The following is a 24,305-nucleotide window of genomic DNA, read 5'->3' on the forward strand; positions in this document are numbered from 1 at the left end:
GACGAGGACCCGCTTTCAAGCAATGCCTAAAATAATCGCAGGCCTATATAGGACCTACTTCCAATCGTCCCGACTGTGCGGTTATTTAGACATGGGCCTACTCAATTACGTGCAATTTAGTTTCTCTCCTCCTTTCCTCCATTTTCTTCTCTTTTCTCCTTTCTTCCCTTCTCTTCTCTTTTTTTTTGGGGGGTGGGCCCGTCAGCCCCCTGAATCCGCGCCTTAAATGAGTCAATGTGTATGTTGGGGAGGGGGGGGGGGTACTGAGGCCTACCACATTTAATAACGAACTTACTTACTCTTTGTGGGATTTGAATCGCAACACAGGTAATGATAAAACCAGTAGCGAACTTCACTTTACCAACAAGATACAACAACTTTACAACTTTCTTTTTAATTAATGAAAGCTTATTTTTGACTCAGAGTTTAATTTTAAGATGCTAGTCAAGTCAATAACTTTGCACATTCTTGGGTTCCTTTGTTTCCACTCTTGTTAAAAGAAGACATAAAACCTGATGATCAGCTGACTCTTTCTGTTGACAATTTAAGTTTAAAACATTATTAACACAATTTGTGTGTTGATTGTAAACAAAATCAATAGGCCTACAATTGACAATTGGCTAGTCTCAAATCGTTCGTAACATTTTTTAAACCGTGTTTTTTGTACTGAAAATATTTTGTAAAAGATTTGCAATTACTTTGATTGGGATCGAACATTGCCACTTTACAATGCTCAAGGTCACCAAAACTCAGATGTGTGAAAAATCCTTTTGTTAAAAAATTGTATGAAATCATCCTCAGCGTAAACTAGTTTCTATACACTTTTAAATGTGAATGATATGGTAGGTCGCTGAAAAGTGTTTTGTGACGTTACATGTACGTACATTTAGGAAAACAATTGTTATTTAAAGCACCGTAACATTTTTCAAAATCGAGATTTTTACCTAATTGTAATAAATATAACATAACAAACACACCCTGAAATGTTTTATCGTGTAGGCCTACATGCCCGCCAATACCCGCCATGATGTGCTGCGGAGTGCATATCCCATAGACAATCCATTGGATTATTCAAAACACTGTACAATGTAGGCCTAGGCCTAGCGGTGAGCCCGGCTGCGAGATCTGGATCTGGATCATTTATACTCCATCCAATAAAAGCAGTGAATTCTGCACCCGGGATTCTGCATCACACTAGAGTTGGAGATAGTCTAGACCTACCACACAATTTATTCGCTACCTGAAGTCGCTAATAGAGAATGGAAGATTAGAATATTTGTTTATATTTGTTTTCAATTTTCTAATATTTTTTTCAATACGTTCCATTAACTAATTCTTTAGGCCTATTCTGTCATGTCTGTAAAGTACGGTATCGTGACGCTGCATCGGTATCAGAGAATCCGATGTATCGAGTATCGCGCAACCTTAGTCAAAGGTCAAAACCAATTATAAAAATATGGCGTCGTGTTTTCATCGGTTCGACGCGAGCAGTGATTTTATCACTTCAAGTTTCACACGGATTTTTCATCTTTTTCTCAAAGTGGAAGGAATACACACCCGCTACAGGTAAGTGACGAAACCGTTACTACACATGAAGTTTTAGGGTGTGTCCAACAGTTTAATATTGAGGTTTTACCATTGTGAACATCCCGATTCACATTATTATCGTGTTTTATAAGCTTTCTATTTTCTCAGAAAACTGAGCAAAAATTCACCTAATACTGAAAATTGACTGTTTTGACTGTTCTTTAATTTCAACCTTATCAAACCTGAAACAAATGTGCTGCCTTGTGAACACAAATTTTGCATATCATTGTCAACTGGAAGGGGGAAATAAGTTTAATTTCATTGATAACATGAAATTGATGCATATTTGTGTTTTCAAAGCTGTGCATAATTAATGCATTTCCAAAATAAAAAATATTTTGATACTATTAGGGTCTGCCATTGGTGATAAATAAGTGTGTGTAAATGGATTCACGTCAGCAGTTCTGAAATTGCAAATATGATCAAAATTGTGACGGGGTCATCATGTACCTCTCTTTGGCTTGTACAATTAAAAGCATGTAAGCTACATTATTATCAATACCACCAATAGAACGAGAAGTTTTGCCCCTTCATTTTGCATACCACTTTGACCATTTTTTTTTTCTCATTTCTTCACAAAATGCAAAAACCCAAAAAAATGTGATGGGTGTAGTACCCCCTTAAAGTGAATTCAAAGAAAGAATTATTTGATCAGTTTTACATGGCCTTCAGGAAACAATAGGTTACCGTGTCCTTCTCCTTGACGGTCTTACTTGGACTAGTAATATTATAAACAAACAGTGCACCAAGTGGCAAAGTCCAGCACCATCTGTTATGAGGGCCGATCGTTCCATGAAGTGCAAGAGATGAAAATGTTGCACCCGTTACCGTGTATTTTTCCAAGCACAAACACTAGCTGTCATAACATCATGTACTGAATGCATAACATGCAGCCCTGTGCGTGATTTGTTACACATTGGCCATGGAAAGATTGGCCTTTATAAATATATGTTGCTTGTTTTGTTACATTCCAGGGGGAGGGCACTCAACTTTAGAATGACGGTATGTGCCTGTCAATAGGCCCCCTTTTTTGAAGTTAAATATACCTGATGGCCCCCCTTTTTTAGGTGCGGCTACCGCTACCCAATGACCCCTTTTCTCCTAGAATTCTATCATCAAAATGCCACAAGATTTCAAATTCTCTTATTTCAGTAAATTTGTATTGGAAATTTTGGAAAATAGAATTTTGCTTGATTGTTTTCAAAAAATTTTACCCAATGACCCCATTTTTGAAATGTTATACCCAATGACCCCTTTTTTCAAAATATTATACCCAATGACCCCCTTTTTCATTTTGTTTGTATGACCCACGTTTTTTAAAACAATGTTTTGTACCGATAGGCCCCCTACTTCACGACGCCGGTAGGCACATACCTGTCACTTCTAAAGTTGAGTGCCCCCGGTTGCATTGGTGCACTATTTGAAGCACTTTTATCTAAGAGATGATGGGTATATCTGTTTGTATTGATCAGAAGCCAAATAATTTGATGATAAAGTTATGGCATTGATCATTGATGATTGACCTTTTATCATAAGTTAACAAATTATTATTTGTACAGCACACTTTTAATCAGCAGATAAGAGGATGTTACAAAATGAACACAAAGACAGTATGGATGTATTGTTAAAGTAGTATGCCTCTATTAGTATCGATCAGAATCCAAATAATTTGACGATAAAGTTAATGCATTGGTCACTTATGATTGACCTTGGTCATTGATCACCGGCATGTCCAAGATCTGTTCCTGGGGGGCTTTCAGAGTTATGCGGGCGCTTAATGGCTAAAATTGCCAAAAAACAGCTGATTTTACATGATTTTTAACGAAGTGCAGGGGCTGAAGCCCCCAAAGAACCCCCCCCCCCCGAACAAGCCACTGTTTATGACTGAACTTTTATCATAAGTTAACAAATTATTATTAGTACAGCACACTTTTAATCAGCAGATAAAGGACTGTTACAAAATGAATGTAGTGACAGTAAGGAGGTACTATTAAAAGGAGTATGCTTATATAATGAAAGACGGAGATAAAAAGATTTTATCGCGTCTGATGTCACTGTTAATTACAATCCTTGATTGGTTTACACAGGTTAATAGCGCGTAAAAGGAAGGCAGATTTATCTGGTGCCGATCGGAGAAAAGGAATAGCAGAAAGGCGAAAAGGCGAATAGCAGCTTTTCTAGGCATTGTTGACATGGTACCTTCACGAAAGAAAGTTTCCTACTATGAAGCCTAACTTTTGAGATGGTTTGCATGTTTGAAGGTGCAAAATTAACAATAAGGCGCCCGGGTATAGCGCCGCATTCAGCAAGTCATCATCATGATACTTGTAAACAAACCATGCTCGAGTTTGATTGACAGATGACGTCAGACGCGACAAATTCTTTTTATCTCTGTCTTTCATTATAGAAATACCATTTATCTTAATACTGCCAAATCTAACAAGGAAAACCACTGACCCTAAGTCATAAATACGCACGGAATCACTGGCCGGGCCAGCAGAACCCCCGTGGCTACCAGTCAGTGATCCTGTGGTTGACACACGAGGGGTCTAAGGTTCGAATCCGGGGGGGGGTACCAAGTGACTTCATTGTTCATCGTCTCTCCTGTCATTTCCTCTTTCCCTCACGATAGCAAAAAAACCATTGGGGTGTTAGGGTTAATCTTAAAGTGGATCATGAGGCATTTTCTGGAAATTAGTTTAGTTCTGAGCATGTTTTAAAAGTACATTGTTCAAAATCTATTTGAAGCAAATCTGACATACGGTTTTCATAAGACTTTAATTTATATATTTTCTTGTATCAATGTACTGTAGTTCATGAGCTTAGATGACTGAAAAAGCTCATGAATATGTAATAATATAATTTTCCCAGGTAAGTATTTGGTTAAAAGTTAGGTTACAATAAAAGTAGGCTTGCAACCAGTGTTTTATTTTGCGGGGTGTGGAATGTGGACCTTTTTCAAAATTGATAAGCTTACATGCAAACACGGAACTTAGCCCCCTAAAACTAGAACAGTTTGAACTTGAAAAAGTGGTCCATCATTTGACTTTGGAGGGGGGAGTCCAGTATTCAGTGTCAGACTTAACCATTTCTTAACCCCCTGAGCACTACCTGCCGATCTAACATTGCCTCTGATTGGTCAATTACATTTACTTTAATCACCAATCAGAATGGAGCTTTTGAAAATAATTCACCCCAATTTTTTGTGTGGTGAAATTATTCTAACAATGTTGCTGATTGGTCCAATTGATAATGAAAACTTCTTTTTGACCAATTGGCAGGTAGTTCTCATGGGGTTAATATGTAGCTCTGATAATACTTTTGTTTCTGATCATTTGCAGATTATCAAGGAGAGGACGGACTATCATCTTTTCCATTCACCAACCTCGTTATTCCATCTTCAAGACGTTTGAATTCCTACACTTACTGTCCCTTGGGGAGACGGTTTATCATGGACCTGCTAACGAGGCATTAACATACTTTAGCGACTGTGGTAAGTGAATTGAAATTTACACCCTAATCCTAACTCAAACCCTGGCGTTGGTCCTGCCCACGCAGCTTCCCTCGACGCATTCAAGTCTGCACCATAGGACCAGGTTTTTTACTTGCACCTGTATGTATTTGCACCAAGATACGGTTGCGCCACTAACTGTTCCACTCATGTGCGATTCTGCAGTGTGTTTATCCTCATCCTAATGAAGCACCACTTTATTGGAAGAAGAAACCTGAATCCTTACTACATGGAAAAAAACCATGAATTGTTTTTGTAAAATTGTCAAAAGATTAAAAATGAAACCATTTAAATTAGGGGTATGAAACTTTTTATTATTTTAAACATTTGCACCAAAATATTTTCAGTTGTCACAAAACATTGGCAACAAAATGTTATTCTGTGTGGACAAACGATAATATTTTTTTTAAATGTTTGAAAGAAAACTATTTTGTATTTTTGTAAGAACATTTCGACAAAATTTTACATTTTTTATGATGTAGAATGTTTTTTGAAGCATTTTCCTAAGCTTATAAAACTTTCTGAAAAAAATGTTTGGTAAAAACAACTTTCCCTAACTACTCAAAGAAATAATCAATGAGCATAGGTATCTCTCAATTAATAATAATAATAATAATAATAATAATAATATGTTATGCCATCTATTGGAGATTGTAATACAACACACTCACCTAAAACCCAAGGGACATTGCTAGCTTTTCTTGGCAATGCTATCTCCCTTGATGTGACCCTGCTATTGAAATGCCCTAAAAATGCATTATTATGACTGGGGGGATGACCTTGGGTTAGGGTCATGTTCCACATCAGATAAAAATATGTTATTGCAATAAAAATGCTAGAAAATTTCCCTTGTTGGCTGTATATAGAAGACCACACATAGGAGTACATGCAAGCATGCATGTAGCTAGGCTAGCACACCCCTACACACAGTCGCACACTATAAAAAAGATTACCTAAATGCGAAGAGTCATTAGTCTGAAAATGGTTAGGGATAGAGTTTAGGGCATTTCGGGTTAGGATCAGGGCTAGGGTTTAGGCCAGGGTTATGGTTAGCATTTGAAGGTAAGTGTGGGCTTCGCCAGTGTTTTTCATATCAAACATCGAGGGGGCAAAAATATCCCGATATCACCGTATCGCAATTTTTTTTAAAGCTTTCTTACACTGAGTGCAATTGTACTCAACAAAATTACTTATGGTAGAACATGACAGTATGTTTTACAAAAATTATCTTAGCTTTTAACAAATTCACTTTGATATACAGTCAAATAAGTTAAAATTTTGCTTCAAAATTTGCCGAAGTACTGAAGCCGCCATCTTAAATTCATTACTTCCAGTGGTCACATTGCATTGTGAGAAATCTACCAGTAATGCAATGCGTGGTACTGGGAGATTTTGCTTTATCGCATGCTCAGACACATCATTAGAAGCTTTAAAAACAAATTGTGGTATTGAAAATTACATTGTGATATCATTGTTGATCGCGATATCACACATATTTAGCATAAGGTTTAGTGTTAGAGATAGGGTTAGACTTGGGTCAAGGTCAGATTTACGATTAGAGTTGGACTTATTGTTAGGGTTAGGATTAGGGTGAAGTTCAGGGTTAGGGTAAGAATTAGGGTTTATTAACCGGGTGTTTGGACTCTTCAACCACTTTAATAACATCCGGTATTGAACGCATAAGTTTTTGTTTTTTTAAATCTGTGTACAGGATTTGTGTGTGAGGAGCATAATAACCCAGCAGATTTCTTCTTGGATGTTATTAATGGTGATTCCACAGCTGTAGCCTCAGTAGCTGATGTTGCAGATGAATATAGTAAGTGAAAAAGATTGTGGAGAGCGTGGCGCAATGGTTAGGGTACTTGCCTTTAGTGCATGAGGTCCCAGGTTCAATTCCGAGGGTAGCGACTTGCTGGGATATTGACTTATTATAGAATACCGGTACAGTCTGTCAATTTCCAAAACAGCAATATGCAACTGCTGTCATGAATTCAAATGTTTTAAGCGCATACATACACCTGTGAAGTTTATGTGCCCATTAAAGGAAATCTCTGGCAATCACAACATGCCTTATATGTAAGAAAAATAATTATCAAGCATGAATCACATGGTTTTATTTAAAACAATCTCTTAGTGACCATAAGACCGAATAAAAACATCAGTCTCTCAACCCTCCCGGGCGCCGAAATTGTTGAGTGCAATGACGTCCCAGTAATACAATGAAGGCTGCTGACACGATTGAGCACAAATTATTCATGATGTCATTGCACTAGACAATTTCGGCGCAGGAATTTTGAATATCGCGTGTTGAGATCCAACTGTTTTTATGGTCAATATGAATTTGTTTGAAATAAAACCTTGTGATTCTTTATATATAACGTATAATGTTATGATTGCCGGAGACCCCCTTTAATACCCAGATAACATGTTATGAATGAGGGCACTTCTGTCTTACTGAGTGACACGCATACGCTTATTCGTAAGTGTGGATTCATCACAGTTTAACAACGGCAACAAGCTGTTCAAAATAGGAAAAGTTGTTGAATTGTGATTTTATAACAGTTTTCCATATTTTCTCAGAGTGTCCCTGATAGAACTGTATCGTCAGAAACTTAACTGTTTGGGTATTTTAAGGCCAGTGTAATGGGAGAGAACATAGACCTTTTCCAGCATCATTATTTCTTAACTGTATGTCCAAAGTATATAAAACTATACATTTTTGGAAAGGAAATGAGCCAAGGAATCTCATGAAGACGTCAGATTTGTTCAAAAATCACAAAAAGCCCCTTTTTTACCCCAATTTTTTTGTGACAACTCATGAAGAAGAGATATGAACTTAGGGAAGGTTTTTTTATTTTTTTAAATTCGCCTCTCTTCTTTGAAATATTGAAAAAACATGTGAAAAAATCAATTTTGTCGCTCTATTAAGCTAACAATTGCACATAATGGTGTATATTTTTAATTAAAACAAATATTTTGAAAAAATGAGAAAGCCTTCCCTAGACTTTGATGTACTCTAAACGATAGTGCAAAAAGTTTACCTTTTGCTTGCATATTTTTCGAGTTATCTTGTCACAAAAATCATGCAATATTGTCAAAAGTGAATGCTGAGAAATTGACGTTTTAGTACAAAAATGTCAAAATTATGCACAAAACGTCCTTATATTTTAAAACGGTAAGACTTTCACTCTTGTAAAAGCTGTATCTGGTGCATGGTCTAAATATGCGTCTTTTTGCACCAATGAATCTATAATGGCTGCTTTCAGTGCGCTAAAATTCAAAATAACACGCATTTGCGCATTTCTGACTCATTATTTCCGCCAATTTACTAAGCTGTCTTGAGCCATGTGACTTTTTAGAGTTGAAAAGAGTGAAATAAATTAAGCAAAAAATACGAGTAAATATTAGCAAGTTGTATTTTATCAGTTTCAAGTGAAAGAATACATCTTACATGTAGTGTTGATAAATATCAAGAAATCTCAAATTCGGGCGTGGACGAATGTGTCTTCCATTACTCTGGCCTTAAGGATGCACACAGGATCACTGAAGTGTTACATGGCCAAAATTGAGTTTTCATCACTAATGTCATCTTCTAACCGTATTTTATCTTGTCATTAATAGATTTTAAAGAAATCTTAAAATTTGAACCATAAGAAAAGCTATCATAAAGACCATTTTTCATTAAAAATTCGTCAAAATGCAAAAGCAAATAAATCATTGTTTTCCCGCAATATATCGCGTTCTCGTTACGCGTACTACGGCGTACAGCTAGAAAAGACAAGCACACATGGTAAACTGGATGGGCGAGGTGATTGCTGATTGAGGCGCTGAGTCATAATCGCGATCACTACCGTATTTTATCATAATTGATCTCTTCCAAGGTAGGTAAAGCTTGCACCATTGCATTGCGAAACTGCGGGCCGACAGACCACCACCGTCCCCGTCCCAGAATCAGTAGGCCTACTCGATAAATTTCGCCAAAAAAGTACTGATATAGTGGTATATTAAATTATAGTTTTTTTATATGAACATAATAGTGAATTTTTTGTTTGTTTTTGTTTTGTTTTTCAAGTTTCATTCTGAACTTGAAAAGGTGAAATTTATCTGTAAGAAGTAGTTACCCTGTAATGATGACGCAATCTGGTAGATACGATAGAAAACGTAGGCCCTAAATATTTTGCTAGTAGGCTAGACTTAGCCCGTATAGTACATCACTAGGCTTATTATTTTATGTTTAAAAATTTGTTTTATTTCATTCATTCATTCATTCATTCATTCATTTCATTGTTATTATTTGATTTACCAAGTTGTTGTAGTTGGACAAGAATATAGGCCTATTATATTAGCTTATATTTTATGCAGTCCCAGCCTTGGTTCGGGGGCCTCTGCGGTCGTTCAGTCTCGTCTTAATTTTGAAGACCATAAAAAATAGGCAAGCAGTTACTACCGGTAGGCCTATATTAGATACCTAAGGCCCTGAATAATGTTTCAAAGTGTTATTAAAAAACGGATTTAAGATTCATTTTCAAACGTTCTCTACTCCTGATTGACCATTAACGCAATGTCAAAAACGTTGACATTTCAATACATCATATCGATCATCTATAGGCATAGGCCTACAACTCTATGTCAAAAATGTCGATATTTGAAATCGGCATAGCGAGCACGCGTTTATGAAAGCATTTTCATGAATGTTTAAATGCTGAATAATAATTTCAAACTAGAAATATAATCGAAAACGCAAATTCGTGCTTTTTTATAACCCATTTAAAATACAAGACTTTTGGCGAATGTTTTGGCCGAATTTTTTTTTATTTGCAATGTTTGTCTGGCTTTCAACTTTCACGTTTATAATGTTTTCTGCATACTTTAAAAGGTAAACTGCTTTAAAGCATTTTTCTTGAATGTTTTCATGCAGTGTTTTAAAACGCTCTTTATAGCATGATGCCTATACGGTAGGCCTACTGCATAAACCACAATCTAATTTAAAGCCATAGGGCCTAAGTGTTCCGTTTTCTACTTTTGAAATTCGGTTTTGTTAGGCTATGTCAATTTCCGTGTTTTTCAGTTTTCTTGTGACCTTTCCGTGTTTTGCCCGTTTAACATATATATAGGCCTACTTTTTGTCCGTTTTACGAGACGTTTATTCAAGACATATTACAACTTTTACCCCACTTTTTACACGTTTATTTGATTGAAAACAACAACAGACACACTTTTCTAAATTTTTGTTATTGTATTTATTCACTTTTTATGCGGTACAAAATATTTTACAACTTTATTGTGGCTTCTTCTTCTTCTTGGTTGAGGCCTATAATAGGCCTATGACTTTTGTATGTGTTTGATATTCCGTAAAAAGTTAAAAATAAAATATGATAACACGAAACAATTACAATAACAAAAACGGAATATTGAGTAATGCGACACATCAGAATCTTTTTAAATTTTACTTGGTATTCCTGTGGTGTAGGCCTAGCTATAACGGGCGTTAAAATGCCTATCTTTGGCGCGGACGGGCCGCTGTGGTGCCTCTCAAGCACCAACTAAAAAGAAAAAGCAACGAGTATTAACAACATCATGTTTGCGGTTCAGAAAAGGACAATGAACATAAAAATTCAATATTTTGTCAACACCAAAAAAAAAAAAAAAAAAAAAAAAAGAAAAACACAAAAAACGATAAATTAAAAACATTGCATTTTTAAAGCAAAATTATGAAAATTAGGACAAAACAGAAATCGCAATTATCATGATTATGCCTCAATTTATTCTTCATTTCATAAAACTTCCTGATTATCTGCTAAAATAATTGATTGTCCGCAAATTTTAATAGGCCTACAGAGCATGATCTTTTTTTATACGGAACAGGACAAAATTGTGCTTAAATAATCTTGGTTTCGTTCTCGGCAACACGACCATGCAGTGTGCAACTTATTCGCGTAACCTGTCTGTCTGTCCGCGCGTCCTGTCGCTCCTCAAACGCCGACGCGACGCCGCGGCCTTGCCGGAAGCTCTGCTGCACCATGGAAACAAGACTGCAGTAAATAAAATGGCTACTCCATGTGGATAAACATCTGCCGAATGTGCATGGATAATTTTGTCATATTGTAATTTTTACCTTCTAAATCACCAAAAAAAATGCCAATCTGCTGCAGTTGGACGTCCCTTCTGATTTTCTAACTTGACCAAACGTCACAGGTCACCGGATTATATATTAATGGAATAATCTTCAAAAATGGACCTAAAATCCGCTGTATTTTTCTAAATCGCGATTTTCGGCAAGTTCACTTTTGACCACTTTTAACCATTTTTGGTCCGCCATAGCGTCTAAATGAAGCATCACTGAGGTAAGTTTTTAAGTCAAGCGTTTAGATATGGCCAAAATCTAGATAGTGTTTTTTCATTTTTTTAAATTAGGGCCTAGAACTTTTTTATTTCTCATTTTTCAAAAATTTGAATACGGGTCACACGTTTTACTGATTTTTTGCCTATATTTTAAAAACTAAGCAAAATTTCAAAAAATAAAAAACACTTTCTAGATTTATTTGTCTAAATTAATAAAATTCATGTTTTACAGTTTTGATTTTCAAATAATTTTTTTATGGCGGACCAAAAATTTTTGGTCAAAAAAGCCGTTTTTTGGGATTTTCTCGAAAATTGTACTTTTTGACCCAAAACTGACATTTTAAATGGATTTATGAGCTCATTTCCGTTCAAAAAATGTATACTTTTATATACTTTACATAAATAGTTTTCGAGTTATGAGGTGAATAATAATGGATAATTAGTGATCCTGTGTGCCTCCTTAACGCTACAACTAAACATAACTAAATAATTGGCGTGGTTGAGGAAAAAATTGACTGTTCCTAAAATAGAAGAATTTTATGAAACTCCTTCATTTTCAAACCTTTCCATGAATTCAAATATCAATTGGTGATCTGTATTCGGAGTGCTAATCACTGCATAGCATCAGCGCATGAGGCGTCTATTGTCATTGTAGATATTTGACTCCATGGAACAGATTGAAAATGAGGTAGTTTTGTAAAGTTCTGAAGCTGGTATATATTCCTCAACCACATTGGTTATTTAGTTATGTTTGGTTAGCACAATGGTCCACTGAAGATCCGTCAGATAATGCATTTTCAATGGGAAATGAACTTTGCTGCTTGGATGATGTCACAATGAGGTTAGCAATTTATTCAAGCATGTTCCGACGGATCTGCACTCGACCGGCCTCTTGGTGTAATAACACCCATTTTCATTGTAATAATATTTGGGATGAAATATGGTCAAAACTCAAGAACAGCTGCAATTTTTATTGTACAGTCCTTATTTTTTATGGGTGTGTTTAGATGGTAGCCTACTTTCGAATGTAACTTATATGCAAGCCAGCAATTAAATTACCCTACAAGTGAGTGTGTGTCCACACCGGACTTACTTGTAAGCCAACTCACAAGTAACTCACAAGTAAGCATGACCTTCACTGGTAAATTAAGCCATGATTATACCAAAGATATGAGTATCTTTGATTATACACAATCACAATAGGATTGGATCATCAAGGTCATGCTTACATGCGAGTTACATGCAAGTCTTGTTCACACTGGCCTTACATGTAAGATATCTTATGGCCTTACATGTAAGATCATCAAGGTCATGCTTACATGAGAGGTACATGCAAGTCTTGTTCACACTGGCCTTACATGTAAGATATCTTGCATGTATAATCGTCAAAAGTAACTTGCATGTAGCTACATGCGAGTGCGTTTAGACGGGCACTACTTGCAAGTTTACATTCGAAAGTACTTTCAAGTGACTACATAAGCGATCGTCTGAACAAGCCTTATAAAATGAGGCTCAGTATTATTTTGATAGGTAAAGGTCAAGCTTGACATAGTAAATGATAAGACAATGCTAGACGCTGTTGTGTCTAGCATTAGACACTATTGTGTCTAGCATTGTCTTACACTCTGCCAGGGTGAAGCATAATTCTTACAGTAAATAATGATCACACATTCATGTGATTATGGTATATCACATATGCCACATGACTGATCTCCTGGCACTATGGACCACAATGGCCTCATCCCAATGACATAGTTCAATAACCTCAATTAAACAATCATAGTGCAAAATTTGACCTCAACTTGCAGAGTATGAGTTTTAGTACCCAAATATTCAAAGGTCATTCAATGAATATACAAATGTTTTGGGGTTGAAGAACTGTGCCCCTCATAGATGAGCATGTTGTGGATCCTAGTGTGGGAGAGTTGGTAATCTGAGGCTGCCATCACAGTGGCCTTGTAACCAAGTGCAGGGATTTACTATTTTATATCATAGTTAATGTTTTAGGCACATGTTTTGCTTGGGTGTTTAGCAGATATTCTGCTGAGTCCTTGCCTTCTGTATAAGCATGGAAATAGTTCCATAGTATATATATAAGGCAACTAAATCATGGATCTGAATTGTAGACAAGGTATCACTATGAAATATTCATCTTTTTTTGGCTGACCAAATATGACCTTGTAGCACATTTTGTTCCCAGTAATTTTGAGATGGAAATTGATGACATTCTTTGCTTTGCTGACTGTCTTAAGGATTGTGGAATTTTCAAAATATACCACTCCTGCTACAGGGTGTCCCAGAATGATTTATACCGTGTTTGAACAAAATATCAAAAATATATAGTCAACAGTGTATCTAATTTTAATAAGTGCAATACAATGCCACACATGTCTCCTACTTATTCTGTGACTTTCATGGAAATAGCTTGATTCGTTTTGGCGTGACATTGCTATTACTGAAAATGGACAAAAACTGCATGTGTGTAATTTACAGTGCAAAGGCATCATAACACATGGATCCTTTATCACCATCGTCCAGCCGCACTGTGCAATATATTGGAGAAATCCTACATTCTTTGATAGGAAATACACCAAATTTGGCACAGATGTAGAGCTTACAATGCTAGCTAATTCTTGATTTGGGATTGAAGTGAAACATTTCAATATGACATCGGATATTTAGGTTGAAAAACATACTTTTTATGTGATTTTTACCACAATTTTTACCCAAAAATGTCATTATTACAGAGGATATAACTTCCTCAAAGTAAATTTTTTAATCTTCTTCGTTACGTAGCTGTGAGTTTGCTGTGGACATAAATGCATGCTGTGACACTAAGGACGAACCTTCTCTATACTTTTATGAAAAATTCATCTCTGCCGGCATTTCAAATGATGAAACTCACACGCCTCAATAATTGTCTTCAAAACTGCCGCCAAAGAAAGAATAGTTTAAGGTCACTCAAGCGTAGCAAATCCTTTATTCCATACAATGATTGTTTCGTAACATCATAAATAAACGATAGATTATGTCGACTATTTAGTAGAAGTAAGAACAGGACACAGCAATATATTGCATAACATTACTTTGTGCTGAACGGTTAGTAATTTTACAGATTTTCAAAATAGGTTGGTTTGTCAAAACTTGGAATTCACCATTTTTACGCAATCCTCTCTAACTTCTACTAGAAACGTCCAATTTTTAAAATCTAAAAAATCTGAGAAAGCTAAATATATATAAAGCTTAAAATGCATAACAATATGACCAATAGAAATGCCGTTCATACCTAAATAATTCCATCTTTCTCTGTATAAATCATTCTGGGACACCCTGTAGGTCTTTTTTGGTCTCCTCAAGTTCCTTAGGCCTGCAATTACCTTAGAGCAATTGCCATCAGGTTTTTAAATTCATGCAAATTTGGTACCATACATTTAGTGAAATTTGAGAAAGAGTTCTTTCTTAAAGGGGAGGCACATTTGATATATAATTTCTTAGAAATAACAAGTTGGGACAAGTAACTAATCGACCTAGACAGGGTCACTTTTAAGTCCCCATGATTTGAATGAATGATAATTCTGGTATATTCATGTACGTTGGCTTATCATTCCATTGCTTGTGTGTAACAACTTGCTTGTGCTTAAAAAATATGCTCTTACAGGCGCAGAGTGTGTGTAATATTTTCGTTTCTCTTGTAAATTGTGATTGTAAAGAGTGATTGGCCCTTGTTATCAGATGATGCTGGACTTCTGGGCTGCAGTGAATTTCCTACTCTGCATATCAATAGGACCTCAAACACAACAATCTGAAGGACATAGTTCCTTAACCCCAATATATGTTTCTACACCCAAAGTATGACCTGTATGCACACTATGGTCTCAAGCATAACAATCTCTAGGACTCAGTTCCTTAACCCCAATATGCTTCTACACTCAATGAATGGCCTTTACGCATACTAGGGTCTCAAGCATAACAATCTCTAGGACACAGTTCCTTAACCCCAATATGTTTCACCACGCAAAGTATGATCTTTATGCACACTAGGATCTCATAGTGGTGTGACTGATGTTTGAAGTGGTAGCAGCCATTCACTGTGAGCTAACTTTACTTTTTGTTGCATATTATGTGATGCCATCAAGCTACATGAGTCTGATGTCAATCAAAATCAAAATTCAGTTCTCAATTTCATTACATGAGCCATTCTCCGAGCTTTATTTTGATCGAAACCCAATCATAAAAAGACTTCCGGTACCAAAGATATGGCCATATTATTGTTGCTCAGAACAATACAATACAAAGGAAGTTGAATACTATCATTGGCTATATCTCAAACTCAATATTCCTGACATCAGACTCATTTTGTTGGATCACATGACCTAAATTTATGTAATGTTTGTTAATGACTTGACCACATGACATATTTTGTTGTAACATATGAGTTCACTATGAGCTAAACTGGTATAAGTTAATTCCAATAGCAAAATGCATTGACCTCAGACAGACAACAATGATAGCTCAGCAGTTGACCTCATTCTAAGGTCATTGTATGAGTGTATAAACATACTGGGGTCAAAGGTCATTGTATGAGTGTATAAACATACTAATGCCAAAGAACTGTGCAGTGAGATATTCCAGGGATAAATAAGGGATATGTTGTGATTTTTTATTTGGTAAAAAATGTGTTATTATTTGAAGCGTACAATATTTGATGGTGTGTTTTTTTTCACCCTCTTTCAATGTATAGAACATTCATATCTGAGGGGTGGGGGTATTCAGTGACTGTGTCATGGGGGCATGGGAGGGGGGAAATTCCCCCAGTCAGAAATCTTGCCCCTGTTTCCCCCAGTAAAAACCCAAAATTAAGAAAATTTCACTTTTTGCAGTAATTTTGCGCAAAATTTGTTGATTTTTTTCCCCCCTGAAATTCTATTTCCCACAGAAGCTCAACTTCTAACACTTATTATATGTATTCCTCAACAGATGTCAAAAACAGGTCACATTCGGATACAGCAATCAAAATCAGTTCGAATCGGATTCGGAATCGAAACAAACGCCACTTGTGAAGAACTTCGTGAATTCCAAGTATTACACAGCAATGCAAGAGAATACTAAACGAGTGTTTTCACGGTACCAGCAAACAGAGACAGTGACTGTCCAAAAAATAGACTATCCCACATCTTTCCTACACCAGGTAAAGTGCCGTAATAAGGGAGTGAATTGAACATATGTGACATGATCAAGGGAAATGAGTCGGATGTCGCTAATATTAATTTTGAGATATTGGCAAAGAAAGTGTTAAAATTGTTTTGTTTTATAGTGTTTTCAGCAATTGATAAATTGACTTAACTTCACAAAGAAAAGTCATTTTAACATGGGGTTTTCAGTTTCTGAAAGCTCTAAATATCCTGTTTAGAAACATGTGTAAAACTCATTTTTGACCAGGGCCGACATGTGACTCATTCCCCTTGATCATGTCACATATGTTTGAAAGGTTTTTACAGCTCAGTTGATGCCGAAATTTATTTGCTGACAAGGTATTCTCATAAAAGTAGTACAGTTGTTTCTATTTGTACCATTGTTTTCACATACCCTAAGGGTCATTCTGTGTGTTTCTACTGGGGAAATGTTGGTGGGTAGTGCAGTTTAGTTTATAGTGTTACCCACTTATGTACTCATCGGTTCAGATTGATGTGGTGTGGACACCCGGCAACTCCACCTCTGGAAGAAGATCATGTAGTGTAACACCAGGTATATTCCTCTGTGGAAACACGTTTGGTGTGATGGTTAACGGGTGTACCGGAAGTAAACCTTTGCAAGGTCAAGTCTGTGACAGTAAATAAATGCAATGTGTGTGACACAGGATGACCTAAGGTCATGAAAACAAAATATATTCTTAAACAATTGAGAATGTTCCTGCAATCTTATTGGTTCTTACCCAGCTTTACCTGTGTGATATGACACGATATCACACGGGTCATCGCGTGTGCGTCGATGTGATACGTGTACTCGCTATTTGGACCAATCGGGGGTGCACAGTAACAACGGGACTGATCGATTTTAAACCCAAGGTTATTCGTTGCAAAATGTAGGATTTAATTTGTTTAAAATTTGTATGATATTTTTATTTGAATTGAAGTGTTTAAGAATGAGAATAAAGGTATTGTTTTTAGCCGCTGTCGTGCATCTATCGTCTCATATAACACGGGCGATATCATTATTTTTGGCGTAAAACAACAAGGCGAAAATAATGATGTTGCTCGTGTTATATGAGACAATAGATGCACTCCAGTGGCTAAAAACCATACCTTTATTCTCTAAGTATAAAATGCCGCTCTACACCAGATCACGCAATCATTTAGCGGGTAGAGTGTCAGTGGAAACGTGGTGGTTGGCCCGCAAACGGCTAATTGGTTGGCAAGTGTTAACCGTGAAGAAATATGGTGTGCCCAGTGGAAACACATAGATTCTGCGAGTGAGGCTGTCAGGGCTGTCAACTTTTTGGAATTGCTTGGCATGAGACAGAGCCGTACCAGGATTTGTCGACTAAAATGTTCATTTTGACCCATGATTATTTGAGCCATGGCCTTCGAGAATCTGAAAAGCGGTGGTGGGGGGGTAGGGACAACAAATTATCTTGACGATGCGTGAGATTTTAATCATTTTCCAGCATTTGGCGTGAGATTTAATACCTAGGAGTGAGATTATACTACCTTGGCGTGAGACTGTGAGAAAGTGACCCAATGCATGACACTCACGGCCAATGCGTGAGAGTTGACAGCCCTGGGCTGTGGAATTGGCAAACCATGGTTAAACTACACATGGGATAGCAATTTATATTTACAGCGAACAAACCAAAAGATCGATGACATCCTATCAACGTAACTAGTTTCGTTTCTCAGCCGACCCCCTCCCTCTCTGCCAGAAACGTAATAATGAAATGTTGAAAATTTTGACATAATAATTTAAATGACACATTCTTCAGACCAATGTTTTTGTACAAACGTAATCGAGTATTTTACCCCCTCCCCAGTTTCGTTTATAGGACATCATCGATCTTTTGGTTTGTTCCCTTACAGAGCATGTTATTTGTTTGCATGTTTTATAAAATTAGATATTATGGTCAAATTGGTCAATGGTCATTTGTTGGTGCAGTTAGACAAAATATTATGTACAATAAATATTTATTACATATTTGTTTGGTTTATTTCTAGTTGGGTACTGTATCAGTAAGAGCGGTGAAGAACATCATCAGAAATCCCATGACTTCAATATTCCAGGTAAGACCATTGTTGATCTGAATTGTAAAGGGTAACAGTATTACTCAAGTCATTAAGAAATGGGTGGTTAAGTATTCTTGAAAGTAATCATTGGGCTATCTGCTAAAATATGACAAATGTATGAGGGAGAAACAATTGAATATATGAATACAAAAGCCACCCAAGTCCATACTTTGGCCAAATTGAGTTAAGCATGGGAAAGTGTTGCTATACATAGGCCTGTCATATGTTTGAAAGAACAACTCAAATTCATCCTCTGTGTCTGTCTATTGAGCATGTGAAAAATAGCATGTATGAAAGAATCAACCCAAGTCCATGATTTGAGTCTTGTAACACATTCATTGAAATCCAGTATGTATAAAAGTCCACTTGTAACATCTTCATTGCTGCAGAGTGACTTTTGAAAAAAAAATGGGTTTAATCAAGGAAAGTGTGTGGTTTATATTACATGGCAGAATGCTTATCAACATTATACATAACTGTGTGCTTTATTTTGTATTATCTTACTAGTGGTAATATCATACCAACATTATTGTCTTTGTATATGATTCAAAAAACCACCCAAGTCCAGAATTTAAGATGAACCCCACAAAGTCCCTGAAATGCTAATCGTCATACCTAATACAGTTTAACCCATCCATTTGCACGTCCAACTTACCATATTGACCAGGTAAATCTAACTGAAGGAATTAAAATGATACACAGGTTTTTTTCTCAAAATCAATTCCCATGGACTTGGGTGGGTTTTGGATTCATGTATTCAATTATTAACTAGATTCTTCTTTACTAATCATAAAATAATGCTAGTCATATCAATGGCTCAGCGGCACAAAGACATAATCTCCATTTCTAATAAACATGCATATCACATGCAATCGTACACAAAGCAGTTAATGCACATGTGCCTATGTGCCCCTGAGCTGTCATGAGCAGTTTTGTCTGCAGAATCAATATCAGCTTGTTAGACAAGTTAGAAATTCACATTTGTAATAATATAAATCAAATAAAGCAACACTAATTCCGTATTAATTTTCATGTGGTTATTCTTGTCATTTCAGTTTGTAGTGATGGTGATCTTCTCACTCATCGTAGGTGGTATATACTTTCAGCTAGACACTAGCAGAGATTCAGGCATTCAGAATAGGTATGTATAGTAGCATAGTAATGATAACAGTATATAGTCTGTATTCCTTCCTCGAGTCAGTTAAGTAAAATCACATTTTGAGATTTTATCAAAACTTAACTTTTGCAGGAATTGATTGTCTCGAGACAGCAGGAAAGCACAACAACGCAAAGAATAGACTCCGCATTGCCCCACGATCATGAGGACCATTTAATACACATAAGCTTATTTATAACAATTTCACAATCTCATAGAAATTAAGACTATATTGAGATAATAACAGATTTCATATCAATTAAACAAATTATATACATTGAGATAATTAATTGCAGCAAGCATTTGGAATTATTGATTATCTTCATATAAATCAATAAACACACAAATTATTGGAAAAATGTGTACAAGCCAACCATACAGGCTGGACAAACAAAAGTTGACTTCTGAATCACATTTAACCAATTTCATCTTAAGCAAATCTTAAGCATATCTTAAACAGATACATCTTTGGATCAAACAGAGGATTGGATTGGAAAACAACATTTTTAACCGCAATTAAATAATTAGAAATCTCCAAAAGAATAAACAATGCCAACACTAGCAAACGAACATTTTGTATTCAGCAAGATCTGGCATCAATGCTTAAACCATTTACTGATATATAATATATTAAATCCACCGTTATTTACAACCAAGTAAATAAAGATACTCCAAATAAGCAACAAAGCATTTATAACCCTGGTATAAAAACGCAGTAGAAAGGGAGGAAAGCATGAAGGCAACCCACTATAAAACGCAGTAGAAAGTGGAGACAATCTACTGACGAGATTCTTCAGGTTTTGAAGAAACTCCATACAAAGCAATCAATAGCCCAATAAAACCAACAAATACCATAAAACGCAGTAGAAAGTGGAGACAATCTACTGACGAGATTCTTCAGGTTTTGAAGAAACTCCATACAAAGCTTTCAATAGCCCAATAAAACCATTCAATACCATAAAACGCAGTAGAAAGTGGAGACAATCTACTGACGAGATTCTTCAGGTTTTGTAGAAACTCCATTCAAAGCAATCAATAGCACAATAAAACCAACCAATACCATAAAATCGCAGTAGACAGTGAAGACGATCTACTGACGAGATTCTTCAGGTTTTGAAGAAACTCCATTCAAAGCAATCAATAGCACAATAAAACCAACCAATACCATAAAAGCGCGGTAGAAAGTGGAGACAATCTACTGACGAGATTCTTCAGGTTTGAAGAAACTCCATACAAAGCATTCAATAGCCCAATAAAACCAATCAATACCATAAAACGCAGTAGAAAGTGGAGACAATCTACTGACGAGATTCTTCAGGTTTCAAGAAACTCCCCCACCCTCTATAAAAGCGCAGTAGAAAGTGGAGACAATCTACTGACGAGATTCTTCAGGTTTGAAGAAACTCCCCACCCTCTATAAAAGCGCAGTAGAAAGTGGAGACAATCTACTGACGAGATTCTTCAGGTTTTGAAGAAACTCCATACAAAGCATTCATTCCCCTTCTATAAAACGCAGTAGAAAGTGGAGACAATCTACTAATGATATTCTTCAAGATTTGAAGAAATTCCATACAAAGCCTCTATTTTTAAGCATAAAGCAGCATAATTGGACATACCATTTTATTGGAGTATCTTTAACCATATTTAGTTAACTGATTCACCCTTCCAGCTTTTGGGAGGGTGGGTGGGATTTTTTGGTCCATCAAGATCGAAGGAACAATTGCAAGTGCATCACTAGGAGAATTATGGACATAACAAAGGAATGAAAAAATAAGACAGGAAACCTGAATGGCTGCACACCACTAAAGTGACAGCTGACTGGACAGAAAAACTGAGCTTGTTGCTATAACAACATAACAACAACCCCTAAATTAAAACTGAATTGACCAGGAGACCAAAAAACTTTAAGTGTACTTGAGAATGCTCAAGTGGGAATAAGAGGATAAGCCTCTACACCTAGATGCACATGACAGCCTAATGTCCCCTGCTGCTGAGACAATCTAGTTTTTAAAAGATTCGCAACTTTAAAAAACGGAATTATTCTAGTTGGATTCCTCACACCAGTTCCTTTCTGAAAATGTATACTTTTATATACTTCTCATCGTTACATTTAGAGATACAATAAAAAACAATATCTGAATTACTGATGACTCGAGAAAGGTGTGCAGACTATAACAGTTTTACTTTATCAAAGACCTGAGAGTATCTGTTGACTGTATTTTCTCTTGCCAAGGATCGGTGAAAGTGGGTTTCTAATACTTAACTTAATTGTGCAAACTAAGCTTCACTTGACGTATGTGTCGTAGATGCGTCAATGATGTAGGTGCGTATTTCGCTGGTAGCAGTATCAAATCGTCGGCATAAAGGTATTGCAGAGAGCTTATAAGTTTGCATACATGGGCGGTTTGTCAGCACGGTTGCGGTGCAGCAGTGAAAAAGCATCAACGTCATGAACGAACTTTAGATGAACCAAAGAATAGAAACTCATCCCAGGAACGGGATGCTATAATTATTTGGAAAATATATTGTTCCAAGAACAATCCCAACTAAGCTTGGTCTCACCTCACCATTTAGTAGTGATGTCAATGCTTTAACACAGCTGCGCTGCAAGCATACCGTCAAATGCGTGTGTAGGCACAGACTTATTTAACTAACTAGTACAAGATATTCAGGGTTGGTGGTGTCTTCGATGTTTGCATCAGTCTGACCGCTTCACCTAACTCACCCCTGTCTTTGTCTGTAGACCATGCTGTGGTTTAGCTTTGATTAATGCTCTTTACTGCATTGGTCATGATGAGCAAAATCTACATTAGTCCCAGTACTTGACAGTCCCTTCACCAAACTCACCCCTGTCTTTGTCTGTAATAATTTTTTTCTTATTTTCTATACAGGGTTGGTGTGTTCTTCTTCCTCGTTATGAACATGGTCTTTAGTAATTTGAGTGCATTGGAGTTATTCATCAATGAAAGAGTTGTGTTTATGTAAGTATATGTGAAGATAGCAGATGCACCATGTCATATATCCCAAGATCTAGAGTGATGACCTTTTACATGTTTTTCCCCCTTGCATAGCAATAGGCGCTGCGCATTGCACTTTTGTTTTCTTGCACGTACCTGGTTCATGCCTTCCTTTGTTTTTCCGGCACACAAAAGGTTTTCACTTCACACTTGACAAAGGTCTATGACCGAAAATTCATGTTATATTTGCTATGCAAATAAAATTATGTAGTTTGCCACCAAATATTTTGCTTGGACTATATTATTGATCATTTTTCAAACCTACGCAGCCACTATTTATTTACTGTCCCAAGATCTACACACAGTGTGCCAATAATAATATTGATGAAATGTAACAAAATGCAGCACATGATACAGATTGCATTTTGTGCCAGAGCACTTCATTTTCATGTTATTGTTGTCAGTACAAATGGAAGATCAAATGTTTAAAACGTGAGTAAAATTCTGGATTTGTACAACATAATCTGATATTTAATGTGATAAAATATTGGTTAAAGAAGAGGAAGGTGGTACATCATCAAAAACCACTCATTGCATTGACCAACAGAAAAACTTAATTTGCTTTATTTCTACATGTTGATGCAAACCAAATTGCATACAGCAGATAGGCCTCTCGCCCCCTCTCTTTATAATTGATTTACTTGGCTGTGAGATATTTAAGAGAGAATAAAACAGTACTTGTTTCATTCTCTGGTAGATCCGCTATGAGCTGTTGTGGTATGTGGTGGTGAACTCATCGACATCAAATGAGTTCTCGCTGGTTCTAATCTGACCGGTTCTGATTTTTCTCTCTCCTTTATTATAGTTTCAGTTTGCCTCATCAGCTTTGTTTCTTCATTTATAATATATTATGTAACATTTTGTAGGATAAATACAAGGGAAATGGGCTGTTCCAGTTGAAATCCATACACCCTCTATGGAAGACCTGACCCTTTTCTCACACACAGTGGGTGTATATTTCAAATGTAGTCACTTATTCAGGTAATCCCATTTGAAATACACACTCCCACAGGGGTGTGAAATCTCCTCTTTAAGCTGAATTCCTCTTTTTTGGAAATTTTTTTGAGGCAAAATTTCAGCTTTTTCTTTCATTTTCAGTCCATTTTGAGCATATTTCAGTGCTTTTCCTCTTTGTCCTCTTTTTTGAATAAAGTTCCTCTTTTTTCAATAGAGGTCACTCACACCCCTGTTCCCAGTGTGGAAGATCTTTATGGTTATGTTTTCCATAGGGTGTATGGACTTCAACTGGAATAGCCAATAGTGGAGGATTTCAATCGGTAAAACCGTGTAAATGATGGAGGGAGTCTGTTTCTGCTGAATCATTTTAATCTATTGTCTGGCATATTGACATATTTTTTACTCAAGTAGATGCATGCTGATAGTAACATGTGTAAAGTGAATTGTTGGTACTTTTG

The 24,305-nt window shown here is 36.4% G+C and overlaps 1 protein-coding gene across 1 annotated transcript in view; it reads left to right on the forward strand.

Moving 5' to 3' along the window:
• Positions 1-24,305, forward strand: part of LOC140159307 (broad substrate specificity ATP-binding cassette transporter ABCG2-like) — a 99,886-nt gene that overhangs the window by 68,587 nt on the left and 6,994 nt on the right. The window contains 7 exon segments of the mRNA XM_072182732.1: positions 4,929-5,080; positions 6,810-6,914; positions 16,418-16,434; positions 16,437-16,628; positions 18,649-18,714; positions 19,773-19,858; positions 22,765-22,854. Coding sequence (XP_072038833.1) covers positions 4,929-5,080; positions 6,810-6,914; positions 16,418-16,434; positions 16,437-16,628; positions 18,649-18,714; positions 19,773-19,858; positions 22,765-22,854 — 708 coding nt within the window.

The sequence above is a fragment of the Amphiura filiformis genome, chromosome 8 (assembly GCF_039555335.1).
Source record: "Amphiura filiformis chromosome 8, Afil_fr2py, whole genome shotgun sequence".
NCBI lineage: Eukaryota > Metazoa > Echinodermata > Ophiuroidea > Amphilepidida > Amphiuridae > Amphiura > Amphiura filiformis.